A 25270-nucleotide genomic window follows, 5' to 3' on the forward strand; every position below is an offset into this window, starting at 1 on the left:
TCCCAAATGTTTATAATTAGTACAGAATTTATATTTGTTTATAAGTCAACAACAGAATTTAAGTTACGAAACAATAACTGATTTCACCCTATAACATTAGAAAATCAATTACAGACATAAAACTAAGCACAAGATTAGATCTGGTGCTATGTTCTTTAAAACTGAGGGCAAACCTTTCTCTTTTATGAAAATGCAGATTATACTCGCATATGTTAATGGTAATTAGTTAAGAACAAAATGAATTTTAAGGAGGCAGATGGCAAACAAGAGGGGAAATAAAATTACCCCAGCTTGCTTCGTCCCAATTAGAAGTATGAAATTGTGGCAGTGATATTTTTCATGTCTGGTGCAAAGTGATATCAAAAGTGCACGAGAGTTTTTTTTTTTTTGGTCATGTGTTGTTTTTTATCTTTGCCGTAAGACTATAGAATCTCCTAGTTTTTGTTACTTCTCTGGGTGTTTTTTAGTTTCTTCTCATTGTGAGTTTTCAGGAATATTTTTTCATTAACTCATTATACCGGACGGCTATGCAATTATTTGTTGTAGGCAAGTCGCCTACATAATTGGTGACCTCCGATTAAGGAATTTTAAATCTTTCGTTAGCTACGTCGAACATTAACTTCAAAAGCAATGAACAACAATGGCAAACGATATGGTTCGATAACGGAAGAAATTCATAGGCTTCAGAATGAGATAGAAACAACAGTTGCATATTTCGAAAGATATGAACTTAAAGCATATACCGGACCAAAGGAATGACGTTGAACAACCATGGCAGCACAACCACAGCAAGTAACAGCAATGGAAGTATCCGCTGGTTTCAACGCTTCACCAACTCAACGGTTGCAATTACGGGTGCCCCCATTCATGCCTTCTCAGCCACACACATGGTTCGCGGTAATGGAAAATATATTTCTACAACAAAGAATAGTCAGTGATCACGAGAAGTTCACCTTGGTGATAAGTAATTTGGACCATCAGATATTGATATCTGACATTATAGTGAACCTGCCTACAGAAGGAGCATACTGTAGACTGAAAGAAGAATTAATTTCTCGGTGTGTGAAGTCAGTCGACATCGGAGTCAAACAAGTACTGTACCAAGAGAAACGGGGAGATAGGACCCTGTCAGAATACTGGCGTCATTTAAGCAGCCTGGTAGATAGATCAGCAGTCTCTGATAGACTGTTACTCCACGTATGGCAACAAGAGCTACCAACGCAAGTAAGAACTACACTAGCTATATACAACGAAAGATCAGTTGACAAACTGCTGCTCGCTGCAGACAGAATCTACGAGACGCACAAGACTACTGCAACAGTCGCAATGACGTCGACAGATGCCACGTACGGTAACTACCATTACCAGCAAGACCAAACTGACGATATAACAGTAAACTGTGCCGCGGTCGAAAAAGTTCTAACGAAATTAGAGGATTTGCGAGCGCAACTACGCACGCTGCAGCGACCACAAGTTATCTTTAAGTGCAAGAGAGACTGGGCTAGGCGTGAAACACGAAGTCAACAAGAGGACGAGCGTAAGGTGTTTGTACACAAAGACTTGTGCAATTGCTCTCACATAATGTTGTGAACAGACTCAGTCAAATTGCCTTTACAACCACCATATACGGACCCATTTCAGGTGCTGAGTAGAAATAAGCATACCGTGGACATAATGTACAATGGTGTTCCGACAAAGGTATTGATTGAACGTGTCAAGGGTTTTACCCTCTCCGACCTCTGACACCATGCCTTTGCATCAACACATGATGGATGCAGAGCATACTGAAACACTGCTCAGTGCATCCTCCGAGACAGGTGAATCACCACCACAAACAACAACGTCACCGCTCCCGAGACACCTGACGCACACCAGAGCTGGACGTCGAATAAAATTCAAGTATCCGCACTTTAAGGGGGGGGGGGGGGGGGAGGGAGGGGCTGTGTGGCAGAGATATTTTTCATGTCTGGTGCAAAGTGATATCAAAAGTACGCGAGTTTTTTTTTTTGGTCATGTGTTGTTTTTTATCTTTGCTGTAAGACTATAGAATCTCCTAGTTTTTGTTACTTCTCTGTTGTTTTTTTTTTAGTTTCTTCTCATTGTGAGTTTTCACGAATAAATATTTTTTCGTTAACTCATTATACCGGACGGCTATGCAATTATTTGTTGTAGGCAAGTCGCCTTCAAAATCAAACTTAACATTTATTGTCACTCAAAGATACTTTCTCTTCACATTGGAAATACCAATGATACACGTTTTTTGCCACAGATGTAACAATCCTTGGACACCGACAAAAAGTATGCTAGATCCCAGGCATTGCTCACCTTGTTCAACTGCAGCACGCAAAAATATCTTCAGTTGAATGGACACCATAATATTTTAGATTGAGATTATGAACACAATCAGTGCATATATTAGCATCTAGTGGCATTTCTCTGAAACTCCAGGCCATATTGTTCTATCAAGGCACACTTCCTTCCTAGCATACCCGCTATATCATAATTTACAACATTTTATTATCAGATTATAGAGCAATACCGTGCCAAAACACAGCAAAAGACTGTAAGATTTTGTGATTATGTTGTGACTTGTTCCTTTTTGGTAAAGTATTTATATTGATAAATACAAATGATTCAAATCAGGTAGCTTATTTTTATTCACACTGTATTCTAGTATGTTATGTCATACCACTGATTGCAAATCTGACATGAAGACTTTCATGTGAGATTGTGTTATCATAGTGGCCAATATTTAAGTGTTGTTAGTTTTAATAGTGACTGATAACAAATGCATCATGTCTGCTCTTTACAAAGTAATAGTAATTTGGTGTTGCGTTTTATTTCATTTTCTGGCAGTAGAGTAATTATGCCATGTGGTGTACAAATTACTCGGTCTTAACTCTTGAGAATTTTGTTGTAAATGCAAGTAATCTTAAGATAAGAAATATTTTTTTTTAAATTTGGTTTCCTAATAAAACTGTGTCACTTTGAGGAAAATGTCACAATTGATTGGATGACTTATTGTCAAAATATCTTGTCCTTTTTATTTCTATAAAGGTTCATGGACTTATGAAGTTATCTCAAGTAAAACCAAGTGTAGAAATTCTGCAGAGCTTAGGCCTCTCTGAAAAACTTGCTGATGCAGATTACCCATTCACACTGGAGGGCCTTGTATCATCATGCTCTCATGGAGAAGGCAGATCAGCTCCTGACAGACAGTTTTATTATGTGAATTCTAGGCCATGTGAGCCACCACAGGTAAGATGTGTCGTTTCTTGCATTTTAGTAGCATGAAATATCATTAACAATAAATATCTTAAAATATGCACTATTGTATTCTAAGTACAGTTGTATCCTTCATGCAACTGGCATCTGAAAGTCTGCCTTGTGTTTGAACAAGGAATACAGACAGATCCCTCTTCCCCTCCTCTTCCCCCCATCCCTCCCCCTCCTATTCCCCCATCCCTCCCCCCTCCTCTTTCCCCGTCCATCCCCCCTCCTCTTCACCCATCCCTCCCCCCCCTCCTCCTCCTCCTCCTCCTCCTCCTCCTCCTCCTCCTCCTCCTCCTCATTTGTCTACGTGTTTGTTTGTTTGTTTTCATTCAGTCATGTTTAGTACCTGTGAGAGATTGGAGATATTTCTTAGAAGCAAGTTTGCAGTGTGTTTCATGATTTTAGACATTGGATCCATACAGGCAACAGTATATCAAACTGTTTGTGATATATTGAAGGTGACTATGACAATACTGTCTTGCTGACAGTGCGGTCATGAGAGATAGAGCAATAGTGCCTTTGTATGTGAATGGAGGAAGGAATCAGGCTTTGCCTTATTGAGGGAGCACATGAAGTCATCTTGGGAAAAAACGAAAACACTGATCTAAGTGGCTGGAAAGGGGTTTTCAACTATTTGATGTGCATACAAGATGTGATTGAAAAGTTTTAAGAAAGAATCCGCTACTGCTTGCTGGTTTGGTGGACAGGTACACAGGGTGGGGAGTGAGTCATTGCCTTGTCCTTGAACGCCCTCTGACAGGAAACTGTTTCCTTTATTCAGTTCGTTCTGGCAGTTGGTTGAGTGTGGGTCTGGTAGGGCTTGTTGCTGGATTCTGTCCGTGTGAAAATGGACGTAAAAATGGAACAACGAGTTTGTATGAAATTTTGTTTTAAAACTGGGAATTCAGCTTCTGAGACTTAAGAACTATTAAAAACAGCTTTTGGAGTTAATTGTATGAGCCAGTCAAATGTTTTTGTCTGCTTCAACATATTTAAAAATGTCAATTTGAAGATGAACTACAGTCCGGTCATCCTTCCACCTCCAGAATGAATGAAAATGTTGTGAAAGTTTGTGACTTAGTGTACTCTGACCACAGACTTACAATTAGGGAGATTGCTGATGAACTCAATTTAAGTTTCTATGCAGTGCAGTCAGTTTTAACTGAAGATCTGAACATGCAGCGAGTGTCCGCAGAATTCATTCCAAAAGTGTTGTCAAATGACCAGAGACAATACTGCAATACTGACTTGAAGTGTGCCAATAACTGGTTAATCAGACTAAAAATGACCCACATTTGTGAAATAGGGTAATTACAGGTGACGAATCATGGGTATATGGACATGATCCTGAAACCAAAGTGCAGTCTTCGCAGTGGAAGATTCCAGTTTCGCCACTACCGAAAAAAGCACGGCAAAGTTGGTCGAAGGTGAAGACAATGTTAGTGAATTTTTTTTTTTTTTCTGCCAATTCTACCGGTATTGTGCATCATGAATTTACCCCTGGAGGACAGACAATTAACCAGGAATACTACAAATGTGTCCTTGAGCGTTTGCACTGAAAGGTGCAGAAGAAAAGGCCTGTATTGTGGAAAGACAGGAGTTGGCTGCTGTTCCATGACAATGCTCTGGCTCATTGTGCCTTTTCCATCGTTGAATTTTTGACCAAATTCAAAATTCCTGTGCTTCCACAACTGCCATATTTCCCTGATCTGGCCCCTGTGGACTTCCATCTCTTTCCTAAACTGAAATTTTCACTGAAAGGGAAGCGATTAGACTTGGTTGAAGACATCCAGGCAAATACGGAGAGCATCCTTAACATACTTCAGGAAAAAAATTTCCAGGAATATTTCCAAAAGTGGAAACACTGTTGGAGTTGGTGTGTTCAATCAGAAGGCGACTATTTTGAAGGAGATGCATCACAGTAGCATGTAAGTACCATCATTGTACAATTACAAGCGCATTCTTAAAACTTTCCAGTCACATCTTGTAAGTTAGAAACACGGGATCTGATTATAATAAAAAAAATGGTTGAAAAAAATGGTAAAGTGTTGCATGTTTGTGGATATGGGATGGAGAGAGAGAGAATGGGGTAGACACATTTCCAGTTCAGTGGTAGGGGAAGGATAGATTCAATGTAGTATACATGAGATAAAATAGACGATAGAATACTTGGAAAATCACCATCATAAATGTTGGACAGGCATGACAAAGATGAAAAAGTGTCACATATGGTACTTCAAGACAAAGGTAAACACAACTGAAGTATTGACCATAATTATGGATATTACTTAGGATATGTATATTATGTGGACATTCGTCAAGAACAGATGGACATCTCTCCACTTACCTCTGAGTCTTCTACTGTGCTCGGTACGACCATCACCAGCCATAGATTTACATGGAGAAGCTGCACTGATGACAAACACCTATGTCATGTCTTCGATGGTGACAGTTGCTGTAAACTATCAGCGCACTGTTGAGAAGGAGTAATCAGTTTCATGTGATTCAGCTACCATTGGCACTGGAAGTTAGTGCCCGGGCACTCATAGATGACACGGAAACTGCAACTGAGGGTAGTAAAGCAAAAATAGAAATTCTGAACTCTGTTTTTGAATGCTCTGTTACTAAGGAAGATACGGAAGTACTGTCCCAGATTACCTCGCACAGCACTGCAAAGAGGAGTAATACTGTCAGTGGCATTGTGAACCAGCTGAAACTGCTAAAATTGAACAAAGCTCAAGGGCATGATGGAATCCCTATCGGCCTCAGCACAGAATTTGTGGGTGAGTTAGCCCCTCTTTTAATCATAAACTACCACTGATCCCTGGAACAGAAACCTGCAACCAGTAGTTGAAAGGAAGCACAGGTCACATTCATCTGCAAGAAGAATGACAGAAGTTGCCCTCCAGACTATTGTCCAGTATTCTTGACATTTATTTTGTGGGAGTGTATGTTTGGGTGTCTGTGTGGTTGTTTGTGAATGTCTGTACTTCTGCTAGAGAAAGAGCAAGAGCTCAAAAGATTTTGATGCCTCTGTGCACCACGCATAGGTCCAATGTAGGTAAGTGATTGTCTTTTCTTTATTGTATGCTTTTTTCCATCTAGGAATTTCCATTATTGCTCAATATATCTTAGAACATTTACTCAGTGCAAATTTGATGAGGTATCTTAAACAGAACGGCCTCCTTACGAATTCTCATGGAAGGGAAAAAAAAAAAAAAAAGAAAAATCAGTCCTTTGAAACACAGTTTGTGCTATCTCATATGCATCCTGAATCCTATGGATCAAAGCAGTCAGGTACTTCCGAAAAGTATTTGATTCAGTGCCACCCGTATGGTTATTATCAAAATTACAATCATATGCAGTATCAAGTGAAATTTATGACTGAAATCAGTGGAAAATCCAGGATGGAATGTAACATTATTATGAAAAGGAAGTTGATACCAATTGACGATGCTGACTCGCACGCAGGAACAACAAAAAGACTGTCACAATATAAGCTTTCAGCCATCAAGGCCTTTGTGTGTGTGCAAGTGTGTCATCTATTTTTGACACACACACACACACACACACACACACACACACACACACACACACACACGCGCGCGCGCGCGCGACTGCAGCCTCTGTGTGTGTGTAGGGGGGGGGGGGGGGGCGCATGCGTTTGTGTGTGTGCATGTCTGTTATCTATTTTCAACAGAGGCCTTGTTGGCTGAAAGCTTGTATTGTGACAGTTTTTTGTTGCCCCTGTCTGTGACATAGCATCTCCGCTATGTGGTGAGTAGCAACTTTCCTTGTCATAATATTGTTGAAATTTATTACTAGATTGAAGATTTCTTGGCAGGAAGAGACAGCACATTTGTAGGGGTATGAAATGGAATGACCATATAAAATGGAGATGACAAGGCTTTCCCTTCCTAAAACCTGTATCTTTGAAAAATATTGTACACTTAAAGCTACATATTGATAATTTAAAAAAATATTTCAGACCATCACCATCACACAAACAAAAGTGTCTGTTTTTATTTGAAGAATAACTAAAACCTTTATCAGACACTTTTAAACCCTTGGAATATAATAAAATTCTATCACAGATAACTGTCATAAACAAATAACTAGTGTCACAGTGCCAGTCTGGAATGGAAAATGTGATGTGACAGAATTCTTGCAGTATCAACCAGTTTGACTGCTTTGTCACACCATCAAGGTCTTTGAGCAGGTTATAGGCTCCAGGCACCACACAAGTTAGCTTGGGTTTATCAAAGGAACTGGAGCCACAGATGCCATTCAAGCCTCTCGGTTACTTATTGAGAAACACCTCTGAAGAACAAGGATATTCATATGTCATTTGTAGATATGGAAAGGCCTTCGACTGTGCCCCACATGCATTATGATCTCACAATGTCGCTGAAGCCTACGTCCAATGGGTACAACTGCAATATCGAAATGTTTCCAGCAATATCAGATATGCAGTGGGAACATAATCTCCTTTTAATATTAGTGTCATAGTACATCAAGATTCAGCACTGTCATCTCAACTGTTTATCCTCTGTGCGGACACTGTGGTATACGACCTGTAGTCAACCTACCCTTGGTCATTCTTATATGATGATGTTTTACTGGCAAACAAACACCGTGAAGACCTCCAGGAACAGACATAGTAATGGAATTGACTTTGTAAATTTGCCCTCCGACTGAATATCATGTATACAGACTACAAGGAGTGTGGTACTGAAACCAATGAGACCATCAGAATTGATGTAGAAGATCTGAAGAAAGTGGAGCAATTCAAATATCTTGTCTCACTTATAATCAGTGATGGTGAAAGTCTACTGGATATCTGTTAATACGGCCTCGATGAAATGGCACCAGGCGATGGGTGTCCTTTGTGATCGCTGTATACCTTTAAGCATTAAGTCAAAGGTTTATAGGCCTGTAATATTCCCAGTTGCACTTTATGGCTTGGACTGTTAGTCAACGACAACGAAGCATGAGCAGGGTCTTCACGTGATGGAAATTCATACACTCCAATGGTCCCTTGGGCTTAGCCGATATGACCATGCAATAAACGTCGACATTCGACGGGGACTTGGAGTTGCACCAGTCTCAGACTAACTATGAGAAAGCAGGTTAACATGATACGGACATATCATGCACAGATTCGATGGCAAGAACAGCTATGAACCTGGATATAAATGGCTGATGACCTCATGGCAGGCCCAAGACATGATGAATGGATCGTATCAAAAAGGATATGGAATTCATCAGTGCCACCTGTGGAGAAGCCTTGACAGATCCAAATGGAGGCACATGTGTCAACAAGCAGACAGTGCTAGTGCAGGATAAACTAAGAAGGAGGAGAAGGAGAAATAACTTCTTTTTCCCTTTACGTTTGAGAAATTTCTACTTTATCGTTTCTCCATCATTTCAGAGTGTAGAGAACTGTGCTGTTAGTTCCACAAGTTTTGACAATAAATATCTTTAAACGTATGATTTAGTGTCAACACTAACTGGGCACGCTGGAGTTCTGAACTGGGCAGATATGTGATGTTAGTGACTCACTGTACATAGTGACCTAGTGCTATCAGCTGAAGAATCTTTCTACATTAAAAATGGGTAAAGCATCCCTGTGAGTTTTAATGCTCTACATTTCCATTAGGATAATGTTGGTAATATTAATTCGAAACACTTCCTGTCGATATAATTCATTTATACGAATGTGTAGTTGTCTGTAAACAAAGTGAAACAGAACAGAACTAGAAACCTGATGTTTTATATGAGCAAATAATAATTTTATTTGGCTATATGCATCTCATTTGCTATATCAACAACTTGGTTCTCAGGTGTGCATATTTTTATTACTGCAAGGGTAAAAAATAAATAAAGTGATCAACCCATAGGATGCTTTGAAATCTACAGTGTTTTACTCCTGTGATCCTGCTATCTTCTTTAGACTTGTTAACCCAGCATACTCAGCCACCTGCAAGGGCATGGACAAATACAGTGTCTGACAGAAATATTTGCTCCACCCTGATGAAGAATAAAGATTTAAAAAAAATAAAAAATGCTGCACACTTGACTTCTTTAACAACAGTAAATAAATTTGAGAAAAATGTCATACACTGGTGTGCAAGTAATACATTTAAAAATAGTTAAATGTTCGTATAAATATCTTTAAATGTGTGATTGTGTGTTGCCAACACTAATTGGGTATGCTGGAGTTCTGAATTGGCCAATATGTGTGGTGGAAGAGATGTGATGACTTGAGGTGATTCTGTATTGATTAATGGAGTGTAGATGTTTCTGGATGGGGGAGTGTAACCACCGTGATATGGACTATGCCATTTACATCACACCGAGCAGGGAAGTGTATCATAAGTGCTGATCACTGTTAGACAGAATAACAAGTGAACCAGCCAGCTGGCAGGTTGTTATTTTTAGAATGGTGCTCTTGTTTATAATATATTGACTTCTCATCTCCACTTAAAGTATATGACAGAAGCCCACAATATAGTCACATGACAAATGTTATTGAAAAAATTCGTGGCTGTGGAGCACAGTTTATGTGGGATGCTTACAGAATAGATAGCATAAAATTTGATTATTGATTATGGGAAGTTTGCAGCAGGGTGTTTGACAAACAGAAAGTATGAAATTATTTTCTATACCAAGAATCATAGTCAAGTAAGGGAAACAGAGATTCATTAATTAATTTCTACATCATTTTTGATAAATTGTATTGCTAAGGGGAGCTTTCAGGAAGAAGGAATGAGACAAGTTATACATTAACAGGCTAGAGCTCCCACCGCTATTTCTGTAAAGTACACTAATAAATAATTAGTTCTTGCACTTTGTACTTCTAAGCAGCTGCTTTTGTCGACTTCTGCCTACACTTACTGTCAATGGATAATACAACTTTGAGAAATTCCACCTTATGGTAGTATTATCCCTAAAAGAATTAACTAGGCTCAAGCCTGTAACAAAGTAACTGTTTATCAAAAGGAAGGTACAACATTTAGTCAAAGAATAAGCACATCATCATTGCAAAATACAGTGCCTCGGGCAGCTGGTGCTGTGAAAACATTTGACAGCTCACTCGCAACACCACACAACACTGCACTATAGTGAGAAGCAGTGGTCTTGGCTGCTACAGTGATGTTTTACCACAGATTTATTTGGAATGTCTTTTGTACTTGAATCAGATAGTTTAGGTGATGTATGTTATGAAACATAAATCACAATTCAAAAATTCACTGTTCTGCAGCTAGGCATTTATATCACTTTGCTGTATTCAGAAAATGCTATCAGCTGTCTAGGTATGGAAAAGTCAAAAAGCTATTTAATTTAATCAAATACTAAAAAAGAGATAGAGAGGCTGGCCATTACTTACCTCAGTTCAGTACAGCCGATAGATACACAAAACAGAACAGAAAATTTACGTATCCTAGCTTTCAGAACCTTGTTCCTTCGTCAGGGAGGAGATAGGGGAAAATGGGGAAGAAGGGAAAGTGGATTCAGTTTCTCACAACCCAGGTTATGAAGCAACAGGGGAAAGGTAAACAGGGAGGGTAGCAAAGATGGAGGCATGCGTGTCAGAGGGAAGCCAAAGATATTCTACTGTAAGTACTGTGCCAGCTTCAAACCAAAGAGGATGCATACAGAAGTAAAGAAGTATATAGTATAAAGATGAACACAACTATGTAGGACGAAAGGATGCGTGAATGGCTAAAGAGGAAAGGGAAAGAGGAGAAGACTGAAGAGTAAATGGGAGTGAGGTTGGTTAACGTAGGTTCAGTCCAGGGGATGGCGGGATGAAAGGATGTGTTGGAGTGCAAGTTCCCATCTCAGGTTCAGTCCAGGGGATGGCGGGATCAAAGGATGTGTTGGAGTGCAAGTTCCCATCTCCGCAGTTTCGAGTGACTGGTGTTGGGTGGGAGAAGCCAAATGGCACATACAGTGTAGCAGGTTCCTTGGTTCCTAGAATTATGGTGTAGGGCATGCTCTGCTACTGGGTATTGGACATCTCCCTTCGGCAGACATTTCGTCTGTGCCCGTTCATGAACTCAGCCAGTTTAGTTGTCGTCATCCCAATGTAAAAGGCTGTGCAGTGCAGGCATGTCAGCTGATAAATGACATGTGTTGTTTCACATGTGACCCTGCCTTGAATTGTATATGTTTTACCAGTAGCAGGGCTGAAGTAGGTGGTTGTGGGGGGGATGCATGGGGCAGGTTTTGCAGCGGGGTCGGTTACAAGGGTAGGAACCGCTGGGTAGAGAAAGTGGTCTGGGAATATTGTAGGGTTTGACAAGGATGTTACGGAGGTTAGGGGGGCGATGAAAGGCAACTCTGGGTGGGGTGGGGAGGATGTTGTCTAGGGATGATCTCATTTCAGGGCTTGACTTGAGAAAGTCATAGCCCTGGCGGAGTAATTTGTTGATGTATTCGAGGCCAGGATAATACTGGCTGACAAGGGGGATGCTTCTGTGTGGTCTGGGAGTAGGAACATTGTTGTTGGATGGGGAGGAATGTATTTCTCAGGAGATCTGTTTGTGGACAAGGTCTGCAGGATAGTTGTGGGAGAGGAAAGCACTGGTCAGGTTTATTGGTGTAATTGTTGAGGGATTCGTCACTGGAGCAGATACGTTTGCCATGAATACCTAGTCTGTAGGGACAACACTGTTCATAATCCAAACAACTGATTATCTGTTGTGTTGACCTGTATTTTTATTTTATTATTATTATTTTATTCTGCAGCCATCCCCACATACAAAAATCTAAGGTGTAATATCCAGAGCCTTGGTGGGCAGAAACATGATCACTTCTGCTTCTAGGGAATGTTAGAGCGAGATGATGTGTCACCTGATGACTAGAATGTGTAGGAGCCCTGAAATGCTGGAAGAACATATCCATCCTTATAGCTAAAGGAACCTCTCCAACAATTCTGGAACCTCATTTTCAATCAAATCTAGATAACAGAACTGTGTAAGACAGTGGGGTAACACAACAGGCCCAGTCACCTGATTGTCTATCATGACACACCACACATTTACAGAGAAGCTTTCTTGGAAATTTGTCTCCACAATGGGATTCTGGTTTTCGTTGGGCCTTTGATGTGATTTATAAGTGTGACTGGTACTATTGCTAGTGAAAGTGGCTTCATCAGTCAACAGTATTAATGGAATTACTTGCAAATGTGTAATTTGCCAGTGAAAAAATTTCAGTAGTCTACCTTCTCAAAGACGCTGAATCCACTGTAAAGTATGTGGATTGAGGTTCTGCATACTTAATGCGCACCATATTCTTCTGTGTGGCACTGGTACATGTAGAAATTCAATATGTGCCTGTTGAAGGTCTATATTGTATCAACAGAATAATGTTTTCGACTTTTTCCATGCTTTGTGTGTTTGCATGATCAGATGAGGGATAACTGCTGGGCACTGCACCAATCTCACACACAAGTAAATACTCTTAAATCTGATGCTCTGGGTTAGGAAATCATCTACTGTATTCTCTTCAGTCAGCAGCAGCATTTCCATTACAAAACTCTTACACAGATGCCACATGAGCATACTCAGCATTTGTAAATAATTGTGGCATGATTAAGCAAATTGGTAGAATTGATTAACAGATCACAACCACATTTTAAAAATTCAACTATGCAAACTCACATACAACTTCAACTTCAAACAAAAATGACAGTTGATAAATAAACCCACAGCAACTGAAGTACCAGCCTATGAAATGAAAACTTATCTCTGTAACCAGCTGTATCTCTGTAACTGATAAAAAATAGATATGTGTTATAAAAAACGTTTTATTCAAATTAGTCTATACTACTCTCTTGTAAAATATGTACTATTTCTCCTGAAACAATTGTAAAAGCAAAAATCATAGCTTAGTTGAGAGTGCATTACTCCCTTACATTCTTGATTGTTATCCTTCTTTATATGATCTATGGAACATGTTTAATGAATGGCTAGAATATTGTCTCATTTATCTGACAATGAGCAGAACTTGTTAACTATCTCTTAGTGTATCTCCCATAAAGGATTCTCCACAGAGAAAGCAGTAGAAGACAACAGAAAAGAAATCGTGACCGAGTTGAACAAAAACAACTGTCCCATTAGCGTATTCTGTTACCTTACCAAAGTCTTTGATTTTATGAGCCACAGAATTCTCCTTGGGAAACTAAAGGGCTATGCCATTAATGGCATGTTTGTGCGATGACAAACTCTATGATGACTAAATATGTTACAGGGATGACATCGGAATGAAGGAACATAATGAGGGGTCCTACATTGATCGGTACCTATTCTACTTAAATGATCTTCCAATGATTTTAGGATAGTTCAAAAGCTGTAATGTTACTGATGGCAAAAGCATACTAACCTTCAGTCCAAATTCCACCGAGTGAGGTGGCGCAGTGGTTAGCACACTGGACTCGCATTTGGGAGGACGATGGTTCAAACTCACATCCAGACATCGTGATTTAGGTTTTCCATGATTTCCCTAAATCGCTTCAGGCAAATGCTGCGATGGTTCCTTTGAAAGGGTAGAGCCGACTTCCTTCCCCATCCTTCCACAATCCAATGGGACTGATGACCTCACTGTTTGGTCCCCTCCGCCAAATCAACCGACCAGTCCAAATTCAAGCCTTCCAGGCACAGCTCAGATAATAGCTGAAGCGACCTATGACAGTTTCACAGCAAACAGTATATTTCTTAATCTTACAAATACTTATGCAGTTTCAAACAAGCAAGAAAGACTTGTTACCACCAGAAGTAGACATTAATGGTGAAATGCCTTGGGCCTAAGTGCGCAGTACGTTAAGATAGTTGGTACACAAAATTCACTCAAGTTTATTTCAGCATGTTTTGCCCTTAGAAGTAGGTCTCATTGTGTTGGTGGTCTACAGACAAGAAGGTTTCCTTGGTTTGTATATTTGCCTTATTGAATAGTCTTCTGGAACAATGTACATAAAATGAATAAAGTATTTACTTGGACAAAGTAAGTAGGGGAAATACTTGTCAAGTAGATAACTAATCGTCATACAGAGTTCTCTGTAACAACGAGAATAATCAATTTCTGAAAATATAATTTAATTGCATAGATAAAAAATCTACTCGCTAAGTGATGGTAGGAGAACACACGTGTAAAGGTATTTAAATTTGCAAGCTTCTTGAGCTATTGGCCCCTCCTTGTGACTGAAGTGTTGAAGGAGAAGGAAGAGGAGTTAAGGACAAGGGCTGGTGTGGTTTAGGAAATGAGGAGAGTTGGGAAAGTCGCCCAGAACCCCTGGTCAGGGAGACTTACTGGATGCAATGGGAATGACAGACCGATTGTTGGGAACTGCTTGGAATGGGATTTTCTCAGAACTCCGCAAAAGGGAACTGGCATTACAACATGTCCTTGTTTCTCGCAACCCATTTCACCCTGCATTAATTTCTTTGGTCTCAGCATTTCTTCACAGTAACTATTCCTTTCTTCATTTGCTTTTGGTTTTCTATATCTTTCATTTTCTGACCTGCATATTGCCCCTGCCCCTGCCCTCTAATCTCTACTATGTACAATGCACTTGTCTTTCTGCTCTTATTGACTCATGCACAATGTTTGGGCAGGAATCCCTGTCTTGCGTATTACTCTATCTTCTACCTTTAAGCTCTCAGGTTTTCAAATCTCATCCAGTGCAGCCCCCAGCTGTCAGTCTTTCCTCCTTGCCCCATCCAGTAAGTTTCCCCATAACCGGGATTCTGGACAGATTCCCCAAATTCTCCTTATTTCCTAAACTTCACTAGTCCTTTTCCTTTACCTCTTTTCCTTCTCCTTCAACCCTTATTTATCCAGTTACATTATCGAGTTCTCTGTAAGGATCTCAGAATTCTTACAGTCATTTCTCAACACATTTACACCTTAGTAATCTTCGCTGCTGATAACATAAATCAATTTTAATTGAACTCTGACTTTCAAAATCACGTTATAAAATGAAAACACTTTTATCGAGCAGGTTTTGGCTCCTTGTCTATTGGAGTGGAGTTATGTAAGATAAATTTGTCATAAAACTGAAGGTTGATTTGAACACTACATTGTTTTTCTAGGCATGGTACTATTGAAGGGTGTTGTAACTGCAACCAGGACAGTCCCGGGGTAGCAATGATGGAAAGCGTGGCGGGACCCGCGGAGAGGCCCGCTAACAGCAGCACAGTGGAAGAGGACGGACACAACCAATGAAGGACAGAACGAATACAACAAGACCAAACAACAGAGTCACAAGGAAACAAACACATCCACTCGTATACGAACCAGGAAGTAAGCAGTCTAGCACAAAGCAAGGTGTAAACTGACATAAGCGAGATTAGACTGACTGGCTGAGCGAGAGGCCGGCGCTTAAGTACGCTATCAGGGGCGCTGCTATTGCCCGCTGGGACCATGTGTTCAACTGTGGCGCCCTCACACTAAAAGCAGGCCAGGAGGCGTGCACCGCCACAGCTTACGGCGCTATGGTGCAGAGACCTCTATGGGTCTTCGATGTCCATGACGCCTGGCGTGGATTCAAATTCCGTGGCACGTGGTACCAGAGAGGGGGCAACTGTATCCTAGCTTTCCTCTGACCTTTGAACAGACTTACCCAGCCAGTTATAGGGGGACTTAAATGACTGCCTGATTATGTAATAAATTTCAGTATAAACCTAAGAGATGTGGTTGTAGATGAGAAACTTATTTCTATTCTGTGCATACTCTTGTAAGATTACTCACTGAATTAGTCAACAATAATTTGGGTCTACCACAATCTCATTGCAACTACTATCTGAGAGTTGCAGGTCATTTGCTTTATTGAGTATTCATTTCATTTCAAATAATACTCCTACCTGCCTGCACTACCTGCCTGCATTAAATCTCTCTCTTACTGGCACAAGATATTTTGATTCTAGATGTTTGCCACCCTTTGTCTCAGATTACACTGCTTTTATCCCTGGCCCTTTGTGAAGAAAAACTGTAACCACAGTGTTGTACAGTATTATGAGCTCATATCTATTTTATGAAAGACAGTTAATAGTCTCTGTTGTGCTGCCCATCTGTTCTTGATTAGAATGCTGCTGTGAGGAGCAAATCAGACCTGGGAATTAGTAAATCTAAAGGTCTCATTTAGTACTATCAGAGATAAATTCAGTCTTGAAATCACAATGTAAAATGACTTCCCGAGAATTTCTGTTAAATTTCTTTAATTGCATGCTGAACTTAAAAACTCTTTCTGTTGGGGGACTGTATATAGTCAGAGCTGCTATCTCTTATGTTCTAGACCTACTGAAACACAGTACTTGAAAAACTGTTTAATGCAGTGTATGTGTTGGCCTACAGACTTTATTCCACTTTCCATGTATATAGCCACTCACAAACATCCCCTGGGAGGGATGACAAGAACACATTGCCCTCAACATGCTGAAAAATCTTAACAACCTTAGTCCATGTGATACTAAAATGCTCCTGGTAATTTGTTGTGTCAGTGAGGACTTGAAACACATTGTAGACATTTGAAACTTGGGGGCTCATTGACTATGAGCCAAACAACAGTGAAAATTAAAATGAAGCTTCATGTGCTAAGAGACTGTGTTTCTGTGGATTGTTATTTATTCGTCTCATAACATACATAATCGAAGCCATTTGATTCAGGTACAGAAAACACATCAAAAAAATTGTAGTAAGACTTCACCATAAGTGCAGAATTGCTGATGTCAATAACAGTATCATAACAATAAACAATTTTGTTGTATATGCAGTGTGTCGTAGGAGGATTGGTCAATATTCAGAAATATGACAGCAAGAATCATTTGAAGCAAAAAGGTGTGATAAACAAGGGCTCTAAGATGCATACCTTAAGACCTATGAGCACTTCTTAATCTTTGGTACTGTCAAACAAATCTCTTCTTCTGCAAACTTTTTATTATCCATATTCTGGAAGATGGTAGTATGGACCAAAAGAAGAAAAATGTGTCCGCTAAATGTGGGCTCCAGAGTACATGCCTTAAAAGTTATGAGCACTTTTTCATCTTCACTACTGTGAAACGAAATCTCCTGTACTCAACAAGTACTCATAGCTCTCAAGGAATGCATTATAGATCCCATGTTCACTAGACTTTTTTGCTTTGAATCATGGCTCTTGTCACATTCCTGCATGTTGATCAAACATCATGGGACACCTTGTATTAAAAAGCTAGATGTTGCTGATTATTATTTCATCCTCCATGAATTATTCTCCAGCAGAGTAGCATTTCTCACACACAATTTGCTGTGGCCTTATTTTTAGGGTATCTGGCTTTATATTAAGTATATTTTCATCTATTACTTTGTGATGTGTTGTTGTTGTTGTGGTCTTCAGTCCTGAGATTGGTTTGATGCAGCTCTCCATGCTACTCTATCCTGTGCAAGCTTCATCTCCCAGTACTTACTGCAACCTACATCCTCCTGAATCTGCTTAGTGTATTCATCTCTTGCTACGATTTTTACCCTCCACACTGCCCTCCAATGCTAAATTTGTGATCCCTTGATGCCTCAAAACATGTCCTACCAACCGGTCCCTTCTTTTTGTCAAGTTGTGCCACAAACTCCTCTTCTTCCTAATTCTGTTCAATACCTCCTCATTAGTTATGTGATCTACCCATCTAATCTTCAGCATTCTTCTGTAGCACCACATTTCGAAAGCTTCTATTCTCTTCTTGTCCAAACTATTTACCGTCCATGTTTCACTTCCATACATGGCTACACTCCATACAAATACTTTCAGAAACGACTTCCTGACACTTAAATATATACTCAATGTTAACAAATTTCTCTTCTTCAGTGATGTGTGGAAAGCATAAAATTCTCTTTGTTTCTCATGTATTGTGAGGGTTTTTGCAGTGTTTGGTTTCAACCTGTTTAAGGGGCTCCGGAAAGGCTCAAAATCATGAAAAGTTCAATTTTTACTTTTTTTGCGTTTTCTGAATCTGCAGACTATTACCTTTTAGTAGATATATAATTTATTCAATTCCGAAGACTACAACTATTTTTAAATTTTTTTTAAAATGTGTTCTACATGGGCGTGACCCACTGTGGCGCTGTTAAAATGCTGTCGAATGGTGTTATTATTAACATCCGTGTTCATCAGGTACATTTTAGTGATGTGAGATAAAGTATGTGTTGTGGCTAACCTGTGATGGTTCAATATATATCGCTGGTGTGATTGTCGATTGTTTCATGTTTATGTACTCTGTCGTTATCTCGAAAATATTCGTAATTAATTCTGTTTCTTGAGTCTCTGTTTTGTTGAAGTATAATAATTAGTAAAAGTAAAGTTATTAGAAATCCTCTGAAGGCTTTTAAGAAAAGGAGAAATGTTGGAAAGCCAAAGGTATGTGTTATTACTGTAAATAATAACATTCTAACATGGTACGAGCGATGCTTGCTTTACACAAGGAACGCCTTCGGGCTGCAGACAGAGCTGTAAAGAGTCTAGAAATACAAACAAGAGTAGACAGGAGGAGGAACAAGAGGAAGCTGGAGGAGGAGTTTGCAGAGGATGAAGATAATCCATCCTATGGACCCGGAATGCACTAAAAAGTTAATCCAATCTTTGTCACTCGATTCCCAAAACTTTTATTTTCTCATACTAATTACATGTTTTCTAAGGATCTTCCAAACATATTTGTTTCAAACTTTCAGTAAATGTTACACAGTACCTTCTGCATAATTTAACACAGCCTTTTTCCAAAAAACTGTATATTTTTGAATATATAAATAAAAAATTGCAAAAAATGTTGTGAATTTTCATTACAATTGAAAAAAAAATCATCTTTGATAACTGAACTAAAATTTTGTAAAATCCCTGTGTTAAGCTGTAGCCCATATTCCAATAAATAATCTGTAAAAAGTTCAACTTCCTACCTCAAATACTTTGTGAGGAAAGATGTAATTTATAAGCGTTATTTTAACATTGCAAGTATAGGGCGTTCCGGAGCCCCTTAACTGGAACCAGTTTTCTAGGGCATCGAGTGTGCTCACAATAGATATCAGAATTTAATTATTTATATTTTTGAGTAAGTCATTTACTTGGAATATAAAAGATTGCCCCTAAAACAAAGCGCTGAGGTAAACCTTGAGATGATGTACTCCATTTAGAAAGACAATTCACTGAGTTTGAAGTTACAGCTACATTTTGTTTTTTGTTCTGCACACGTAGTATAAGTCATTGCAGAGCATTGCCGTTAATTCCATATATATCTGATTTGTAGATAAACAAGCCATGTTTACTGCATCAAAGGTTTTTGTAAGACCTCAGAAGATACTTTTAAATTTAAGCATCTGACCTAATACTTTGTCTATCAAAAACATTCATAGCTTCTGTTGTGTTGTTTCTTGTCATAATCTAAATTGGTTACTTACAGTAATATTTTTACAGTAAAATTTTGAGACAATTTATAGGCACTTTAAATGGAATTGGAAGGAAAGTAATAGGTGATAGTTCTCCATTTCTTCCCTCGACCCTTCGTACAACAGACGTCTGACTTCTGTAAAGTTCAGCACATCAGGAAAGCATCCCTGTTCAAAAGATTGGCTGAAGTGTTAGTGGGGTTGCCATTATGTGATAACTGCTTTAATGACTTCAGTAGATATCTCATCCCATCTGGCTGAGTTTTTGTTTTTTAATATTGTTATAACATTTTCCATATCCTGTATCAAATGTGTGAAATATTTGGCTACTTGGTGAAATCAAAAGGGATCCTATATTGAAATATCTTGGAACACAGTTGATGGAAAAGGCAGTACAGACATGTTTCAGCGTCTCAGCCATAGACTGCTGATATTTGTTGAATGTCTGTAAGTAAATGTTCCTTTTCTGTCTTACCTGAACTAAAAAAAAAAAAAAATAGGAACATCAAGAAAAGGCAGACAAGAACTGATTTGTATTCTTTCAAGTGTTATCAGGAATAATCATGATACCATGTTTATGGCATCTTAAAACAGCACTATTACATGAGAAATTTTGTACTTTCAGGTGATGAAAGTAGTGAATGATGTTTATCATGTGTTCAACAAAAAGCAGTACCCATTTGTTTTTATGAATATAAAAATGGAGAAAGATAATGTTGATGTGAATCTAACTCCTGACAAGAGGCAAGTTTTGCTGAACCAAGAAAAACTTCTATTGGCATCTATAAAGGTAATGTAAGACCCACCAAATCTGTTACTACTGTAGTCATTTTTTTAATGTGTAGCAGAAAAGTGTAGTTAATTGTGATATTTGTAATGCTGTGTCAATACATTTAAAATAATGATGAAATCCGAATTATTTTTTAAATTATATTTCACAAGAAATGGGTGCTATGAACCGTAATGAAACCTTTATCGATAGCCTCTCAATCTTAGTGGCCAGACACAGTGTTTGTGTGTGTGTGTGTGTGTGTGTGTGTGTGTGTGTGTGTTTGTTTGTGTGTGTGTGTGTGTGTGTGTGTGTGTGAGAGAGAGAGAGAGAGAGAGAGAGAGTTGTGCTTGTGTGAATGTGTGTTTGTGTTTTTTTAGTTCAGATAAAGGCCTTTTGTAGCAGTCTTTTTTTTGTGCCTGTCTGTGACTCAATTTGTCCTCTATATGATGAGTAGCAGTCTGCCCTTTTCATAGCATTGTTATTTCAGGGTGGATTTTTCACTGGAAATTGTAATTGCCCTCTTAGTCAAAACTTTCTGATACATATGATTCACATTCAACTATACCTAGGACAAAATTTGTTCTGATCCCTGCTTGATCCATTATTATTCCCATAGAATTGCATTCATCGGTTATTCTGGGAAAAATCTTGCATTCAGCATGGCATAACCATTTTTGCTCTTGTGTTTCTACTATACTCTTGATGTAACAACTGCTGAATCACAAGCACTTAATTTGCTCAACTTTACCATTATCCTTTACATTTTTTCACTGAGGATGGATGGAAGAGAGTTTGTCCTATCTGTCTTTTATTTACATTTATTGCTTCTGCCACCATTAGTCAATTCATAGGCTACAAAAATAGTTTGAAAAGTGCTTGAAAATTGTAGTGTGTCTCCTCCTCCTCCTCCCTCTCCCTCTCCCTCTCCCTCTCCCTCTCCCTCTCCCTCTCCCTCTCCCTCTCCCTCTCCCTCTCCCTCTCCCTCTCCCTCTCCCTCAACTCTGTGACCTCACACCTCATTCTTTTGAGTCCACTTAAAGTGTGATCTCTTGCTATTGAAGGTGCTAAAATATAGTCAGGCTGACTACCCAGATAGTAATATACTGCAAAATATCCCCAGAATATCTTTCTGCTTTGGTTGATGCCGGCCAGAGTGGCCGTACGATTCTGGGCGCTACAGTCTGGAGCCGAGCGACCGCTACGGTCGCAGGTTCGAATCCTGCCTCAGGCATGGATGTGTGTGATGTGCTTAGGTTAGTTAGGTTTAATTAGTTCTAAGTTCTAGGTGACTGATGACCTCAGAAGTTAAGTCGCATAGTGCTCAGAGCCATTTGAACCGTTTTTTGGTTGATCAACACCTGCAAACAGGACCAGTTTGAGAACATTTTTCGACATAAGCAGCGCCATTTGTCTCTTGGTAAGACCTTTAATAATAAATCTAAATGTAGTGAATGTGTAAATCGGTTATTTTTCTTTCAAAATTAGTGTTGTGTAGACAATCTTCCATTACTGAAATAAATCTCTGAATCTTATTGCAGTCCTACAAAGGAGAAACAAATTCATTTCTATTTAAGGTAATTTCGAAGTACTGTGTTTATTGTTAAAGTAGGCCTTGGCTGAAATTTGAGCCCAATTAAATGGGGATTTAATTGAAAAGATAACATTTCACATACATTTATACTAACTAGAATGATATTTAGTATTGAAGTCAGTTGTGGCCTGTAACCACACATTCATAATTATTTCCCAGATGGCTCATTTGTGGACCCATGTTTACTGCAGTTGTGACTGCTTTTATAATTGTGCACCCTGTCAGTTTATTCTACTAATTACAATACACCGTCTACATCCATCTTGCACTTGGACACGTCTGGTGTATCTCTAAGCTCAATGCCTCAAGCAGCCCCTTATGTCTGTTCAGCCTTAAACCATCCCTGTGTGCAATCCTTTGCACAAAAGATTCATACAGATATTTGTGACTCTAACAAACACCAGGTAATATGAAACCTGTGCTTGTTTCACTTTTACCCTACACCTTGGTAGTCATCATAGATGTCACTACCCTCTACAAGCATATTCCTCTTGTGCATGAACTGTGAATTGTTGAACATTCCCTCAACCAATACTCACATAAAAGTAAATATATAACTTTTCTCCATGCCTATTTAACACTATAGATGAGTGCCCCCTCAGTTGATTCCAATACATTGATTGTTGTTTCGCCAGCTGGGCCCATTGTAAAGTTGAGATGCTAACTTGCGTATAACAACTAAGTTCGCTTTTAAAGATAATATTCAGCGTAACATTTCTCTGAATCTCATGTAATCATCATTGAACTGGGTTCTGTCTTCATAACAGACTGCTTCATGCACCACTAAATTTGAAGTCTGCCAATGAAGAACAGTGCACAGACTGGGAATTCCGGTAGTACAAGTTTGAGCTTTTCAGGTTAGTTGGTTATAGTCTGATTTAAATTTGTTGGCATCTGATGTTGCAATGTTGCGACAAGTAAGTCCTGTTTGCAGGCAGCCATTGTAGCACTTCGCTCTCTTTGGTAATAGAATATTGCAAAAAGATTGTCTCGCACAAAACTTATGGGGGAGATGTTGAGTCACAGACAGGCACAACAAGTAGCAATCTATCCTTTTTCATAATATTGTTATTACATCTTGGATTTTCCATTGTTTGATTTCTACTATACAAGGACTACATTAAAAAATCTGAAATTCACATATAGTATAGATTACGATAGTGTTCCTAACCATTTTGTAGAATCTGTCCGTAATTTTACTTAGGGCATGAATTATTTTATGTTTTTGAAATGGATGAAATTTTCCCATTCAGGATATAATTTCATCAGTTGCTTTTCCAGTGATTACAAGATACCTCTCTTGACAATAAATCATTCCAAAGTGCCATATCACATTATGTTGTTAAAGCTTCAGAAACAGTTGACATTTATATAGTAGCTCTAAGCAAACTAACGTATGTTGTTAATTTTAATTTGGACCAGTGTTGTGTTTTTTATTGAAATAGGCAAATTTTCTCAGCTGAAGAAGTTTGCTGTTTGAGAACTGGCAGGCATAATACTTTGTGCAGCAGTAGACACAACACTGTGGGAGCTGACAATGCCAAAGATATATTGCTGGCAGAAGCAGTGCCCAGCCCTGCCCACTGGCTGTCAAATTCCAACTAATTTAAACAGGCCTATTGTTAGTTAGATGTTCCATGAAACATATTCAAAGTAGATGTTATGATGTGGAAACTTATCAGTGGAGAAAAATATTTTCTAGACAGTTAAAAACCATATACATTGATACGGCTACATGCTGGCTGTTTACAGGTTTGTAATTGACCTCATATTTATATTCAAGAACTCCTTATTGATATAGAAGGTCTTGTTAAGGGGGAACAAATGCTATCAACTTTTTAAAAAACTTCTGCTGTCTCTCACTCATTTTATTTTCCTGGTCAGATTGCCAAAGAGTTTTGTAGTTGCGTGTTTCCACTCTTTTCTATATCAACGCTAGGTTCACCAGAGGAAGTGCTTTTCATTCTAGTAGTGTATTTGGGAATAACTCTATTACTGTCAGTCAGCAATGCATTGTGACTGAAAAATTATTTCAGTCAATAAATTTGCTATGAAGGTGATTGCTGAAACAGATCCTACCTCAAACATAATTCTGATTAATTTCTTTTCTGCAACAAATACTTCTTGCCTAAGTGAGGAGCTACTCATGAATATTATACCATAGGACATCAGGGAACGAAGTTATACCAAATATGTTAACTTACTCATTTCTGTATCCCCAAAGTTGGCAATTATTCCTGTGGTAAAAGTAGCCGATCCTAAATGTTTTGCAGATTTACTATATGGTTTTTACAGTTTAATTTTTCATCAGCAAGTATCCTCAAAAACCTAGAACTTCGTATGCTGTTTCATTATTTTCTGTTAGTACACTATGTCAATAGGAGACAGGAGTGTTTCTGACAGACAAAACTGGATGAGCTGTGGTTTTTTCAAAGGTAGCCCCTTTATACAAAACCCGTTAATAACTTTAACAAAAACATAATTTGCTATTTTTAGTCTTGATGCTTTTTTCTCATCTTGGGCATTAATAAATGCTTCAGCTGTATTTAGTCTTTATTACTGGATCACTACCAGTTTCGTGGCACTAAAAGTCACATCTTTAGGTGAACATATGTTTAAAACATTAGAGTCGAAAAGCTCGGAATCTTTTTGCCCGACATTCGTTGTCCGTCGAACAAAACGCTGCTAAAAGACATATGTCATAGATTAAAATTTGCCAGATTCCACTACAATGGATGGGTCCAAAACAGATCATACAATAATGAACTATTGGTAAGTGGAAAATAAATCAAAATTATTAAGACCTAATTTTGGGCTAGGATGAAAAAGCCAAGAAGCGATTGCCGCACGACCTAGAGAAAATCACCAAGGAAATTGCAGCAGCACAGCAAGCCCGGTAATGAACAATATTTTGTCACTCATGATAGGCTGCTTTGTCCTAAACAGTGGGCCATTTGCCGCCAGTGCAACAAAATGGACCACATTGCTCCTGTTTGTAATGCAAAATTCCAACAGCCTATTGCAGACGCTTTCATGGATGCCAGTTGTATATCGGCAATCTTCATTGCACTCAATAAGCTTTTTGTTGAAGTCAAGGTTTGTCAGAAGGTTTTGCACATGCAAGTTGATTCAACTCCCAAACGTACATGGACTTGGGTTCTCCCTCTTTAGTGCTACATTAGTCACCTACAATAAACAAAGCATTCCAATTTCAGGTAGTTTCTCAGCCC

At 38.9% G+C, this 25270-nt stretch overlaps 1 protein-coding gene across 1 annotated transcript in view; it reads left to right on the top strand.

Moving 5' to 3' along the window:
• The window catches only part of LOC126175907 (mismatch repair endonuclease PMS2), a 163848-nt gene that overhangs the window by 53251 nt on the left and 85327 nt on the right, over nt 1-25270 (top strand). Inside the window, exons 6-7 of the mRNA XM_049922973.1 lie at nt 3058-3258; nt 20303-20467. Of these exons, the coding sequence (XP_049778930.1) occupies nt 3058-3258; nt 20303-20467 (366 nt within the window). The remainder of the gene's footprint in view (nt 1-3057; nt 3259-20302; nt 20468-25270) is intronic.

Source organism: Schistocerca cancellata, chromosome 3 (assembly GCF_023864275.1).
Source record: "Schistocerca cancellata isolate TAMUIC-IGC-003103 chromosome 3, iqSchCanc2.1, whole genome shotgun sequence".
In the NCBI taxonomy this organism is placed as follows: domain Eukaryota; kingdom Metazoa; phylum Arthropoda; class Insecta; order Orthoptera; family Acrididae; genus Schistocerca; species Schistocerca cancellata.